This window comes from Myxine glutinosa, chromosome 5, assembly GCF_964187855.1.
Source record: "Myxine glutinosa chromosome 5, kmMyxGlut1.1, whole genome shotgun sequence".
In the NCBI taxonomy this organism is placed as follows: domain Eukaryota; kingdom Metazoa; phylum Chordata; class Myxini; order Myxiniformes; family Myxinidae; genus Myxine; species Myxine glutinosa.
In genome coordinates this window covers 155970146-155985145 of record NC_136265.1, presented here as the reverse complement: position 1 = coordinate 155985145, position 15000 = coordinate 155970146, and the positions used below count along the sequence as shown (strand labels likewise).

Here is a 15000-nt window from a genome sequence, read left to right as displayed (position 1 = left end):
TCTGTAGAACCGACCTTCCCCTTTTTCCCCCATTAAATGTCGTGCCCAGGTCCACCGCATCTCACGTAGACAACTTTCGGACATCTTGCTAGTTATTCTTAGTCTATGTCAGTTAAGGACTCGTTTCCATTAATTCTGACTCTTCGTTGCACCAGAATGTGATTGTATGGCACCAGTAGTGAGTTTAGGACCTCCCCATACCTCCTCCCATCTTCCTCATGAAACCACAACAACCACAACTACAACAACAACTACCACAACAGCGCGCGGGGAGTGTGCGTCCTCACTCCGGCTCGGTTAGCCGCCATTACCCATGTGCGCCGACGGGGTTATCACGAAGGGGCTGCCTGTCGGCCCCTCGTCAAGGGCGGAGCCCGGTAACCCCCCGCACCCAATGAGAAGCAACGGGCCGATTCCATCTGGGGCGGAGCTAACGAGCCGAGGGCGTGTCACTCCCCGCCGGATATACGCAGCGACTTACCGGATGTGAGGTCAGATGCGCCTCAGCCACGAAGGAGAAACAGACGCCACCTCCAGCGCGACGAGACCTCCCGCATCTCTGGACCGGACCGGGTCGATTCTGCCCCTGCGCCAAGGTGCACCTTGAGCCTCGACTACCTGCCCTTCCTTGCCATCAATCCCCGTGTGAGTCAGTCTTGTCCCGTTTATCTGTCGTCTGTCGGGGTTACTATAAGACCGTGATTAAGTGCCTACCTTACTATGCTGTCTCTCTTGTCCTTGTAATCTAACGTTCCGCAATATTATAACCTCCTCCGGAGGTCTTGAGAACTGTACCCCTGGTGTCGTGTCATTTTAACCCAGCCGCTGTGTCCTTTCCGTAATTGATTTAGCATAGCGCGACTCGGCCAACGTTCGAGCATAATCGGGTAAACTGTGCAGACGCGGTCATACCAAACCGCTCGGTAAACCAACATCCACAACCGCGTCTGTAACAATATATATATATATATATATATATATATATATATATATATATATATATATATATATATATATATATATATATATATATATATATATATATATATATATATATATGTATATATGTATATATATATACATATACATATACACATAGTATAATGAATGCTGAATGGAGACGGTGAATCAGACTCTGCAATGGTTGCTGGAGTGAGATGTGCATGGAAGAAGTTTTGGGAACTGAGTGGCGTGCTGACGAGGAGGGGAGTGTCGTTGAAGCTGAAGGGAAAGGTGTATGCTGCATATGTGAGAAGTATTACGATTTATGGGAGTGAGACATGGGTGATGAACAAAGAGCAACAATGAAGCCTGGAAAGGGTGGAAATGCAAATGGTTCAGTGGATGTGTGGAGTATCATTGAGAGAGAGGAAGACAAATGATGAATGGTGAAAGATGATGGGAATAGAGCCTGTGATGAATGCTGTGAAGAGAAACAGGTTGAGATGGTTTGGTCATGTGTTGAGGAAGGATGAAAGTGACTGGTTGAGAAGAGTGATGGAAATGAATGTAGAAGGAAGTAGAGCACGGGGAAGACCGAGAAAGACTTGGCTAAAGGTGGTGGAAGAAAAAATGCGGGCAAGGAGGTTAACAAGGGGAGATGCAGAAAATAGGGCAAATGGAGAAGATTGTCATGGGGACCGCAAGTGAAACCCCCGCTCTAGCAGGGAAAATGGCCTTAAAATGCATGTTGTTGTTGTTGTTGTTGTTGTTGTTGTTGTTGTTGTTGTGTATATATATATATACTCAATCTTCAAACATTCGCAAAAGCCTCTGCCCCTACAAAACCACCTTTAATTGCTGGATTATTATGTCACACTAGAAATTGCTCAGTAACACAAAATGGTTCAATATTTATGGAAGTGACCAGAATTTCCCTTCCTTGGCACACCGTGCGAAGGTCGTGCGAAGTCCTTCCTTGGCACACCTGAGCTCCTCACCACATACAAGGCTTTCATCCGCAGCTCAATGGAATACTGTTCCCCCCTCTGGGCCGGTGCTCCTGCCTCACACCTAGCTCGGCTTCACGCTGTTGAAACCAAAGCTTTCAGAATCATTGGAATCTCCTGTGATGAAGCTAACTCCGAGGGCCTTTCACTTACTCACTGCAGGCAGGTTGGTGGCCTTTCTGTCTTCTACCGACACCTCTGGGGCCTTGCTCCCCCAGCTCTCTCTTTGCTCTGTCCCCCTAATATTCCTACAGGTCGCACAAGATCTGCCAGCAACCCTCTTATGGTTAAACTGCCAAAATCTAGGCTCTCTGCTCACCTTCACTCTTTCATTCCCCTTTTCTCCCGCCTCTGGAACAAACTCCCCCACTCCCTTCAATCCCACTCCTCCCTCCAGGTCTTTAAAACAGCTATTCACCACCATCTCTTATCTTCCCCCATCCAAAACCTTGATCTTTTCTACCCCCGCTAATTCACCCCAGATACACTTTTTTTTTTTTAATTCCAACTTCTTTCCTGGAAGTCCTTGCAGTGTTCATATGTTTTATACCTCTCCCACCTCCCACCAAGCCCTCTCCCTCCCACATTTCTCTCGATGTCCCTGCTCTCAAATGTTGTGTTTGTGTCCTTCCCCCTCTCTCCCCATCTTGTCTACCGCTCCCCTTATTTTGTGTTTTATGTGTCGGTTTGACTTTTTGTGTGATTAATGTTCGCTCTTTCACGAGCCTCGATCTTGTATACAAAAAAACAAAAAAAATCTCTCCATGCAGGTTGCTTCTGACAAACCAGACTTGATCTGCTTCACAGAAACTTTCCTCCTTCAAGATTTTTCTGATTCCTTAATATCTCTCCCTGGTCACTCCCTCCTCCGGTATGACAGACCCGAGCCTCGTCCTGGAGGTGGTGTTGCTATCTTTATCAAAAACTCTCTTCCTCACTCTCCCTGCACTGCCCTATCTCCACCTCACCCCCAGAAGTACCTCTGGCTATGGCTTCCCCTTCACTCCCACCTTTTGTTCATATGTGTGTTGTACGGTCCACCAAACAGTGATGACTCGATCGACATCTCGCTGTCTGATACATGGACCAACTTATATCCACTCATCCCAACTGTCTCTTCCTCATATGTGGTGATTTCACCTGTCATCATGCCAGCTGGCTGGGTGTGGGTACTTCTCTCACCAGCCATGGCCCCTCAGCAAAGGACTTCCGCGATTCACTGGGACTGACACAATCTGTCAATTTCCCGACCCGGATCTCAGTCAACGGAGTATCTTCTCTTCTAGATTTGGTTATGACAAACTTCCCTGCAAATGTCTGCTGCTCTTGTTCTGCTCCAATCGGTTCATCTGACCATATGCTTGTTAAAGTGGACATTTCTCTGGCTATTCTCAGCCTCCTCAGCGTCAATGAGTCTGGCATTTCACTCAGGCCAACAGGCACGATGTTCAAGCAGCCATCAATCATCTGGACTGGTCTCACATCTCTACTGCTTCTGACATCAACTGATCCTGGGAATTCTTCCAAACTAAATTGCTCTCTCTCATGCACAGATTTATACCATCTCGTCTTCAGTTGTCATACCCTTCCTCCCATGGTACACAGAATCTTGTGGTGTGGCAGTTGCCCTGAAACAACTTGCCTTCGCCTCCTGGAAGGGAAATCCAATGGAAGGCAATCTCATTTCCTTTCACAAAGCTCGGAACAAGTGTGTGTCTACCCTCGGGAGAGGCAGGAAACAATATCTCTCGACTCTCAAGAGTGAACTCTCAAACCTGTCTCCCTCTTCCAAATCCTGGTGGCGTCTTGTCAAATCTGTTTCTGGTGTTTGTTCACCCTCCATCCCCTCCCTTACTTCAAACAGCTACACAGCTGACTCCGCACGTGAAAAACCTGAATGCATCAACTCTGTCTTTGCCTCAAAATCTTGTGTCCCAAACCTGTCTCTCTCTGCACCCACCATACCCAGCTGTTCCTGGCCTCTGTGTCCTTCTCTCCTGACAGGGTGGATAAGTTTCTGTCAATCCTCGACTATGACTGCACCTGGACCAGGCATCATCAGCCCACGAGTCCTAAAATCCTGCTCTGTCGCTCTTTCACACCCTCTCTCTGTTCTCTTCACCCTCTCTTTTGCTCAAGGTCATCTGCCGTCAGCTTGGAAATCAGCCAACATTACCGCCTTGCACAAAAAATGTGCAGAAACAGATCCTTGCAACTACCGACCATTCGGCCTGCTCCCAATTATCAGCAAAGTCATGGAATGCATCATTGCTTTGGATATCAAATCCTTCCTCTTCTCCAATGACTTGATCTCTGATCATCAATTTGGGTTCAGACCAGGTCACTCTACTCTGGACATGCTGCTTCTGCTGTTTCAACAATGGATGGAGGTCCTCAATGTCAAACAGGAAATTACAGCTGTCTCCCTTGACATATCACGTGCCTTCGATACGGTCTGGCACCCTGCTCTGCTCACCAAACTCTCCTCCTATGGCATCCATGGAAATCTCCACGCATGGCTTGCGGACGTCCTCTCTGGTTGTAGTCAACGTGTGGCCCTGAATGGATTTCTCTCACCTCCCCTTACTGTTCAGGCTGCAGTGTTCTGGGCCCTGTGCTTTTTCTGGTCTTCATAAATGATCTCTCCAACTCTCTGGAAAATCCTCTCTATCTCTTTGCTGATGACTCCACTCTCTGCCGCTCCATACCTCATCTCTCAGATCGGCAGTCTGCAGCCTTCTCTATCTCTGCAGACCTGAACAAAATCACAGACTGGTCATACAATTGGAACATGTCTTTCAATCCTGAAAAATCTCAAACTCTCACTATATATCTCCGAAAAGACTGTCTGGACAACCCTCCCATTTACTTTCTCAACAATCCTCTCCAAGAAGTTCCTCCTTCAAGATGTCTCCGATTTTTTAATATCTCTCCCTGGTTACTCCCTCCTCCGGTATGACAGACCTTCGCCTCGTGCTGGAGGTCACTCAAGCTCTTGGGTCTCACAATCTGCCATGATCCTTCCTGGGAAAACCACATTTCCAAGCTGGCATCCAAAGCCAGTCGCTGACTGGGCATCCTCCGTCGTGCAAATTCCTTCCTTGGCACACCTGAGCTCCTCACCACATATCAGGCATTCATCCGCAGCTCAATGGAATGCTGCTCTCCCCTCTGGGCTGGCGCTCCTGCCTCACACCTAGCTCAGCTTGACGCTGTTGAAACCAAAGCTTTCAGAATCATTGGAATGTCCCACGATGAAGCTAACTCTGAGGGCCTTTCACTCACTCACCGCAGGCAGGTTGTTGGTCTTTCTGTCTTCTACCGAGTCCTCTCTGGCCTAGCCCCCCCCCCCCCCCCCCCAGCCCTGTCTGTGCTCTGTCCCACAAATCCTCCTGCAGGTCGCACAATATCTGCCAGCAACCCTCTACTGGTGAGACTGCCAAAATCTGGACTCTCTGCTCACCTTCTCTCCTTCATTCCTCCTCTCTCCCGCCTCTGGAACAAACTCCCTCACTCTATTCAATCTCACTCCTCCCTTCAGGTCTTAAAACAGCTGTTCACCACCATCTCTTATCTTCCCCCATCCAAAACCTTGATCTTTTCTACCCCCGTTAATTCACCCCAGATCCACTTTTTTGAAATTCGGACGTCTTTCCTGGAAGTTCTAGCAGTGTCCATGTGTTTTTGTTTTTTTTTACCTCTTCCACCCCCATTCCATTCCCACGCCTCCTGCCTCCAAGCCCTCTCCCTCCCACAGATCTCCTGACGTCCCTGCTCTCAAATGTTGTACTTGTGTGCTTCCCCCTCTCTCCCAATCTTGTCTCCCACTCCCTTTATTATATATCTTTTGTTTCCGTTTGTTTTGTTTTGACTTTTTGTGTTATGAATGTTAGCTCTTACACGAGCCTTGATCTTGTATACAAAAAAAAAAAATCTCCAAATATGCGTGTTTCAGAAGGTGGAATGGAGCCGTCCCAGGTCTCGATGTATCCACGTGTGTGTGTGTGTGTGTGTGTGTGTGTGTGTGTGTGTGTGTGTGTGTGTGTGTGTGTGTGTTTGTGTTTGTGTGTTTGTGTGTCACTTGAAAGGGAGTGAAGTGTGATCCTTGCCTCCCATAAGTCATGTGAAAAAGCATCCACTATATTAATGAGCATTGATTTATCCTTTGACCATCATGATATGTTGTTACACAATTCCTCAAATTACCCCTCTTACCCTTTTCCATTTTCCAACCCTTTTCCCATCCACATTTACCTGAACCCTGCCTCCTCCACCTACATGCTTATGTAATGAATAAATTGTTTCAGGATTACAAGAAAAGAAAAGAAAATACAATGTTACTCTGCAGGTTATATCTCCACTTTCTTTTTTCTCAAGTGACAACAACGGATTGAATGTCCACAAGCAGGAACATGCAGACGCATCATTAAATCGATGTACTCAACTGTCACTTCTGCTGCAGTATTTTTAGCCGCGTCGCAGACGCTGCTCATAGAGTGCCCTCTGCTGTTGTTGTTGTTGTTGTTTTGCTTCTTCTTCTTCTTCTTGTTCTTGCAGAGAAGACAAAACCTCAAAGCTCCACCCATTCTGGGAACCATAGCTCCACCCATTCTGGGAGAGCCTTCATATAAACAAATATCCACCATTTTATTAACTCGCTTTGAGGCTTTGAGGCCTGTTTTGTAGGCCTGTGGTGTCTTCCTCTCTCACACAGTTTTATTTCAAATCAAATTCGATATATCATTTCATTTTTCACAGTCGCTAACATAGTTTTAGACTCGGTTGAAAAAAAAAAGGGGAAGCAAATCCGATGAAAGTTGCCCTTTATAGAATGAAATGAATTCTCAAAGGCCTGTAACTTCAAGTCCAATGAGATATATTTTGTTTAAATCGCGGCATGGTCAGTCATACACCGCCCGAAATAACAGACGGGAAAATGCCGAGATATATTAAAAATTCGTCCATTTGATGACAATCGTCACGATGAAATATTTAATTTATACGTCGTCACAATAATGTGGAGAGAGGAGCATAGCTTCGTTCACGTGTCGCCACACACGGGAAATTGCCGAGATATATATATTTTAAATCGCGGCATGGTCAGTCATACACCGCCTGAAATAACAGACGGGAAAATGCCGAGATATATTCAAAATTCGTCGCCACACACGGGAAATTGCCGAGATATATTTTCACTTTGCACAAAAATAACATCAAGTAATCGAATCAATAGGAATGTCCTGTGCCTATAACATCGACGTTATAGGCACAGCTGCATCTAGGCATTGTGTAACATCGACGCGGCTTTTGTTTTAATTAAAACTTTTTGTACATGTTTTTTAAAAGAACAGTTGTGGAAACTCTGGACACTCTCCAAAATTTATTTTATTTAGGCCTCACAGATAACGAGATACAAGCACAGGCCATCATTTTTATCATTGCTGGCACCGAGACGACAGCGAATACACTCTCGTATGTGGCGTACAACCTCGCTGTTCATCCTGACATTCAGAGCAAGTTGCAGGAGGAGATTGACGAGGCATTCCCAAACAAGGTATCACACTCATTCTTATGTATGATCTTCAATAAAAAATGTTTTCATGATCTTGGATTAGGTACCACCACTTTAATCTGTCCAGAAAGTGAAAGTGTCTGTCCAGATAGTGTCTGGCATCTGAAATGCTGTCTCATGTGAGAATTGTCTCGTTATGCTCATTTAATTTAAATATAATATAGGTGGATTGGTGGATACTGTCTTTGTCCTGCATGTGCTTCATTATTTAATTTTTTAAAATGTTGTCAACATGAACTAGCAAAGATCCTGTGCTGGACGGTTTAATTCCTCCACTTAAATTTTGTCTGTGGCGTATATTATCAAGGGAGGCGCAAAGCATCCCTCTCTTTATATGGGATGGTTTCTCTGTATGCAACTTTAACGAAGGGACTAAAAATTCGTTTCTCGGTTTCTACTGGACAAAATTGGCTGCAAATTTCAGAAGTAAATGCTTTGTAAGTTGAGGTAATATGTTCCAAATTTCAGCAACGTCCGTTTACGCATTCTTGAGTTTTATTTAGAAAACCCTCAATCACGTTGGTGTCTTTCCGTCCGTCTGTCTGTCCGCCCAAAATGTGTTGGTGCTCATATCTCAAAGCTTGTACATTGAAACTATCTGAAACTTGGAATATACATCTGCCAATACATCTAATTAATGGCTTTCAAAACAAATTCCACCTCAGTGCCATAGTTTTTGCTTTAAATTTTTTTTATATATATATATATATATATATACACACACACATATATATACACACACACACACATATATATATATATATATATATATATATATATATATATATATATATATATACTGGGTGTTTCAAAAAGATTAATACAACTTTGACTTCCTGCCATATCGTTTTGTTTTTTTGACCTATAATGTTTTCCTTTTCAGGGTTTTGTGGTGTTCTTGTGGTATTTGTTCCCTGGGATTTCTAGCTCTGTAGCTCAACGATGCCATTGCCAGTGGAGCAGAAGACAAAAGTGGTGGCTCTGTGGTCCTGCTGGAGGTTCTGCCAGGAATACGACCTCAGAACACATGATGGATCCACAAATTGTGCCATTCAACGTATTGTGAAACATTTTGAGCATAAGTGTACAGTGCACAAACCCGGTGTGTACCCCGGTTTAGACGAGCCTCGATCTTGTATACAAAAAAAAAAAAAAAAAAAAATAGGTGCACCGTATCCCTGCGTGTCGTAAGAGGCGACTAAAAAGGTTTGGCGTCAGGAAGGGCACCCGGCCATAAAAACATTGCCTCAAAAAGAGAACCATGACAATTACAACTACATATGGGCAGGGTACAGCCCGAAGTACCCAGTGGGGGACTCCACTCCCTCTCGTCAAAACTCAAGGTGGGGAGCCGGATCTAAGCAAGGGTGGAAATCACTCCATTTATGACGACGAAACGTCTGATGCCCGAAGTGGAGATCGTTTTCTGAGATTTGGGACATGGAATGTAGGGACAATGACAGGGAGATCAGGAGAAGTGGTGGAAGTATTGATCAGAAGAAGAGTGGACATATGTTGTGTGCAAGAGACGAGATGGAAGGGAAGTGGTGTGAGAATGGTGAAGGGTAGGCAGGGACAGAAATACAAGGTTGTGTGGCAAGGGTGCCCGGAGGGCGTGAATGGTGTTTGTGTCCTGTTTTCTGAGGAGTTTGTAGACAGTGTGGTGAGTGTGACTAGAGTAAGTGAAAGGTTGATGATGGTGAAAATGATGATTGGAAAGCTCCTGGTGAACGTCATCTCGGGATATGCTCCGCAGGTTGGTCGGAGCGATGAAGAGATGGACAGGTTCTGGTGTGCAATAGAGAAGCTGATGGAAAACGTGAAAGATGAGGAAGTTGTTGTGGTAGGAGGAGACCTAAATGGACATGTGGGAAGGAGTATGGACGGTTTTGAGGGAGTTCATGGGGGTTATGGATATGGTGTGAGAAATGTAGAAGGTGAAAGGATTTTGGAGTTTGCTGATGGAGCTGATTTGTTGATTTATAACACTCAGTTCCAGAAAGAGGATAATAAGCTTGTTACATACACGTCAGGTGGGTTGACGACAACCGTTGACTACCTGCTGGTGCGTAAGCGAGATCGGGGGCACCTCCGGGACACAAAGGTGATCCCGGGGGAGGAAGCTGTTTCACAGCACCACTTGGTTGTCTGCGGCATAAGGGTGAAAGGTGCGAGGAGAACTCGGCGAGTAAAGTACCAACCGAGAATGAAGGTGTGGAGGTTGAAAGAGGTGACAGTGAGGGAGGCATTAAAAGAGAGGCTGAGTATGGTAGAGGATGATGTGGTTGAGCTTGAAAGTGGTTGGATGTCAATGAAAGATAGTCTGTTGGGAGCCGTTGGTGAGGTATGTGGATGGACAAAAGGACCACCGAGGCACTCGGAAACATGGTGGTGGGATGATGACGTTCGAAAGAAGATTGACGAGAAGAGGAAGAAGTTCAAGGAGTGGCAGAAGGCGAAGGGTATGGGGCAGAAAAGGCAGAGCATGAAAGTTAAAAGGCAGCCAAGAAGGCTGCAAAGAAAGAGGTTACAAAGGCGCAGGGGGCATGTTGGAAAATGTTTGGAGAATGCCTGGATTTGGAAGAGGGTCAGAGAGCGGTATTCAGGATTGCAAAGCAGATAGCGAAAGAGAGGTGTGATGTGATGGGGGTGAGTTGCTTGAAGGATGATGTGGGACAAATCGTTGTGGACCCAGATGGAATTAAAGGAAGATGGAAGAGATATATGGAAATACTGTTGAATGCAGAGAATGAATGGGATGGCAACATGGAGAGTAACCCAGTTTTAGGACCGGCAGAGAAGATAACCGAGAAGGAAGTTGAGGAAGCGATAAAAGCAATGAAGAGTAGAAAAGCGGGAGGGCCGACAGGAGTTGTGGGAGATTTGTTGAAGGCAGCGGGAAATTGGGGTGTGAAGAGAATGACAGAGATCTGCAATCTGGTGGTGAAAGAAGGCCGCATTCCAGTGGCTTGGCAACTGAGTACCCTCGTCCCTCTATACAAGGGGAAAGGTGACCCTCTGGACTGTGGCTCGTATCGAGCGATAAAGTTATTGGAGCATGGAATGAAGGTATTGGAAAGGGTGTTGGAGAGGAGGATAAGGAAGAAAGTGAAGATTGACGAAATGCAGTTTGGATTTAGGCCGGGAAGAGGAACGACAGACGCGCTTTTTATTGTGAGGCAGTTGCAGGAGAAGTACATGGAGAAGAGGAAGAAGTTGTTTCTTGGGTTTGTTGATCTGGAGAAAGCATTCGACAAGGTTCCACGTGAAGTAGTGACATGGGCATTGAGGAAGTTAGGAGTGGAGGAATGGTTGATCAGAGTAGTGATGGCAATGTACGAAAGAGCGCGCACAGCTGTAAGGACGAAGGACGGGAACAGTGGTGAGTTTGAGGTGAACGTGGAAGTGCATCAGGGGTCGGTACTAAGTCCACTACTATTTGTAGCTGTGATGGAGGTGCTGGCTCGGAACGTAAAGGAGGGTTTACCGTGGGAGTTGTTGTATGCAGATGATCTGGTGTTGATTGCAGAAAGTATGGATGGACTGAAGGAGAAGATGAACAAGTGGAAGGAATGTATGGAGACAAAAGGTCTGAAGGTGAATATCGGAAAAACGAAGGAGATGGCACGTGGTAAAGCATGTGGTAAGTTGGAAAGAACTGGCAAGTGGCTGTGTGCAGTAAGGTTGTCGGAGTGAATTCCATTCAATGTCCAATGTGCGCTGAGTGGGTTCATCAAAAATGTAGTGGTTTGAGATTTGAGGTTTGAGATAATGAGATGGTCATTAACCAGTGTGGCAGCTACATTCAAGTGTAAGGTATGCACAGAGGGAGCTGCAGATGGATGAAATGTTGAGTTGGATCTTGGAGATGGCGTGAAGCTGGAAGGTGTGAAAACATTTTGTTACCTCGGAGACATGCTGAATGGAGAAAGTGGATCAGACTTGGCAACGGTTGCTGGAGTGAGATGTGCATGGAAGAAGTTTCGGGAACTGAGTGGCGTGCTGACGAGGAGGGGAGTGATGTTGAAGTTGTAGGGAAAGGTGTGTGCTGCATGTGTGAGAAGTGTTATGATTTATGGGAGCGAGACATGGGTGATGAACGTGGAGCAGCAGCGAAGCCTGGAAAGGGTGGAAATGTGAATGGTTCGGTGGATATGTGGAGTATCGTTGAGAAAGAGGAAGACAAATGATGAATTGCGAAAGATGATGGGAATAGAGCCTGTGATTGATGCAGTGAAGAGGAACAGGTTGAGATGGTTTGGTCATGTGTTGAGGAAGGATGAAAGTGACTGGTTGAGAAGAGTGATGGAAATGAATGTAGAAGGAAGTAGAGGATGGGGAAGACCGAGAAAGACTTGGCTAAAGATGGTCGAAGAAGAAATGCGGGCAAGAGGGTTTTCAGGGGAGATGCAGAAAATAGGGCAAAATGGAGAAGATTGTCATGGGGACCGCAAGGCTAACCCCCGCTCTTGCAGGGAAAATGGCCTTTAAAATGCCTGTTGTTGTTGTTTGTACAGTGCACAACCAGAGCAAGGGCAACAGTGGCAGGCCAGCATCAGTAACCAAGAGCCAAGGCAATATCGACGCTGTGCAGGATTCTGCAGTGGACAGTCCCAAGAAGTCCCACTGCCGGCACTTCTAGGAGCTGGGCATCAAACCAACATCAATCTGGTGTATCCTCACTAAGGAACTGAAGCTTTTCCCATACATCATCTCTATTAGGCATAAACTCAGTCAAGATGACATGAGAAGGAGACTTGATATGTGCAATTGGTTCAGTAACAGGATGGAGCGGTATCCAAGCTGAATCAACCTGATGTGGTTCAGTGATGAAGCCCATTTCCACTTGAACAGTGCCATCAACAACCACAACAACATTTTCTGGGGGGCAGAACCATCTGAGGAGATCACTGAGTGGTATCTGAAAGGGCCTAAGAGGAGGGGCACACATCGAGAACGTCAATTACAAGGATTTTTCGTAAATGCCAATTTCAGACCTTGGGCTCTCACTAACTCAAGCAATGACTTACTGCAATAGCAATTAGTGACATAAAATACCATAGCATATGCTTTCAAGAAATGTTTGGTTCACCTTCTTGAGGTGTCTGTTTCTTTGTAAATCAATGTTTAAAGTTGTATCACTCTTTTTGAAACACCCTGCATATATATTGTTACATTTGTGGGGGGTAGAGATGAAATACCTTGGTGAAGTCAGGATTGTGTAAATTAGCATGGACCGTGTGATGCGAAGAAGAAGAACCCCCATGTAATAAGTAGGAAATCTGTGGAGCATAGATCATATATATGTCTCCATTTGAGGGGTGGAGCTATGCTAATTAGGTAGGGCTTAAGGATAATCCCTAGTAATTGCCCTCCTGTGATTTTTCCTTATGTTTTTACATTTACTTGGCCAGCCACGCAATTCGCCCCATTCCTACAACAACACCGGCAAGCCTGACGAATGCCGCACATTCATCGGGCAAATAAACCCCACCCCACGATTGCCGACGTCATCCGAACATTCCCGAACGACGGCTGGACTCCGCCTTGATGACTTGTGGTGGAGAAACCATGCCCTGAGCTTTTTGACTGGTTAAGGAGCCATGGGATGATGCACTGGGGCATGGGGATTGGTCGAGGAGTGACGTCAGCAAGGGAAAAAGGAGGGTGCATCCCCCTCCCTCGCTCTCTTTGGTGCTGGCTTTGTGTGGGGCGGACGCTTTTGTATCTGTCTCTCGGCTGTGGCTGGCTCATGTGCGCTTTTTGGAGAGAACATTTCTGAGCTTTGGGGAGCCTTTGCAACGTTGGAGGGGGTGTTGTTGATGGTGCTGCTCTTCAGAGACAGAGGAGGTTGTGGGCAGACCGAAGGAGGCTCTCCTCTCTGCCTGCCTCACACCGGCGGCTGGCTACGGGTGCGTCTCCACGCCATCTTGTGCACTTCCCGTGCAGCAACTTGGGTTTGACGACCACCGAGCTCCTCAAAGTCCTCGTTGAAATGCAAAGCTGAGTACCAGCCGACTTAAAACATTTATTTTCTTTAATCATTTCCCTGTCTGTTTTCATGTCTCCATGGAGACGTCTCAAGTTAGGATGATAGATTTACCTCAACATTCATTTTATTTCAGTGCCTTAATTTAATTTAATTTGTTATTATGCATTTCATTTGTTGTATTGTGGATTTTCCTTGTTGTGTGTGTTTATTTGTTTGTGGGTTTGCACCTCTCCCGTGCGCGCCAAAGACAATCCTGCCAAGTTTTGAAATACGCCGAGGAGTTAACTGTTCGGGTATCTGTCCAAGGCTGGTGTTCATCGGCTACGGACTTGACAATGTATATAATGTCGCATCCCCGGGGTCGCGAACCCTGGGTGACGGATGGCTGACCGAGCTTTAACTCCGAAGCATTTACCCAAAACTATGGCAGTGTTATAGCTTTATGGTGTGCGAGGGAAATGGAGGTCCCTGGTCTTAATTGAATGGACGGCCACGATGAGGGTTTTCCGAACCCACGAACAAATAAACGTGTCAGGCAAATCAACAATACAACAAATGAAATGCAACAAATAATGGTTTTATGAAAATAAATGCAATACGAGAAAAAGAATGTTGAGGTAACATAATTCCGACAGTGAGACGTCTCCACTCAGACACATGGAACAAACGGGGAAAGATTAAAGAAATAAAAAAATGTTGCTGCCGGCCTGCACCTAACTCTGGTCTTGACGAGCACTTGGTGGGGTCGCCTCAAACCACTGCGTGGGAAATGCACAAGATGGCGCGGATTTGCTCCCGTAGCCAGCCGCCGGCGTGAGGCAAGCAGACAGGATAGCCTGCCTTCTTACGATGGGAGTGGTCCACAAAAACTCCTCCACAGCTCCGATGTTTCTCTCAGGCGCACATAGCACGAAGCGCAGCCGTCACGAAGCCAGTTTAAGGAAAAGCCAAAAATGGCGGACGTTTCACCTCTTCTTTCCCCGTTCTAGAAGGTTCCTTCTGACGTCATGTGCGCTCCAATCACCAAGCGCGATTCAAACACCCCATCGCTCCTCAACCAATCCTCATTCGGGGCGTGACCTCACGGCCATTCTTGATGCCCATCGAGAATGTTCGGCTGGGCGGGATCGTAATGTCTGAGTACTGTCGACGATTATGGTGGTTGTGGCAATGTGCCGATTGCATGGCTGGCCGAGAAATCACAGGGTAATTACACACTGGGAATTATTCTTAAGCCCTACCTAAGTAACACTACTTCGCCCCTCGTACGAAGACACACAAACGCTGACACGGATATTCGGCCTACTTAGTTTACATCGAGGTGGCTTCGTGGCACATTCATGGCATGCTAATCCATACAATTCTATTTCGACTGAGGTATTTCATTACCTACCCCCACACACGTAACAATATATATTTATATATATATATACAGTTCGTATCAAAAAAAAGGTAATCCGAATTCAAGGGGTTAATATGCAAAGGTT

General features: G+C 46.0%; 1 protein-coding gene across 2 annotated transcripts in view; it reads left to right on the top strand.

Moving 5' to 3' along the window:
• Nucleotides 1-15000, top strand: part of LOC137426899 (cytochrome P450 3A24-like) — a 111887-nt gene that overhangs the window by 80520 nt on the left and 16367 nt on the right. For both annotated transcript variants that reach the window (XM_078778885.1, XM_078778884.1), the window contains exon 9: nt 7343-7503. In XM_078778885.1, coding sequence (XP_078635011.1) covers nt 7343-7503 — 161 coding nt within the window. The remainder of the gene's footprint in view (nt 1-7342; nt 7504-15000) is intronic.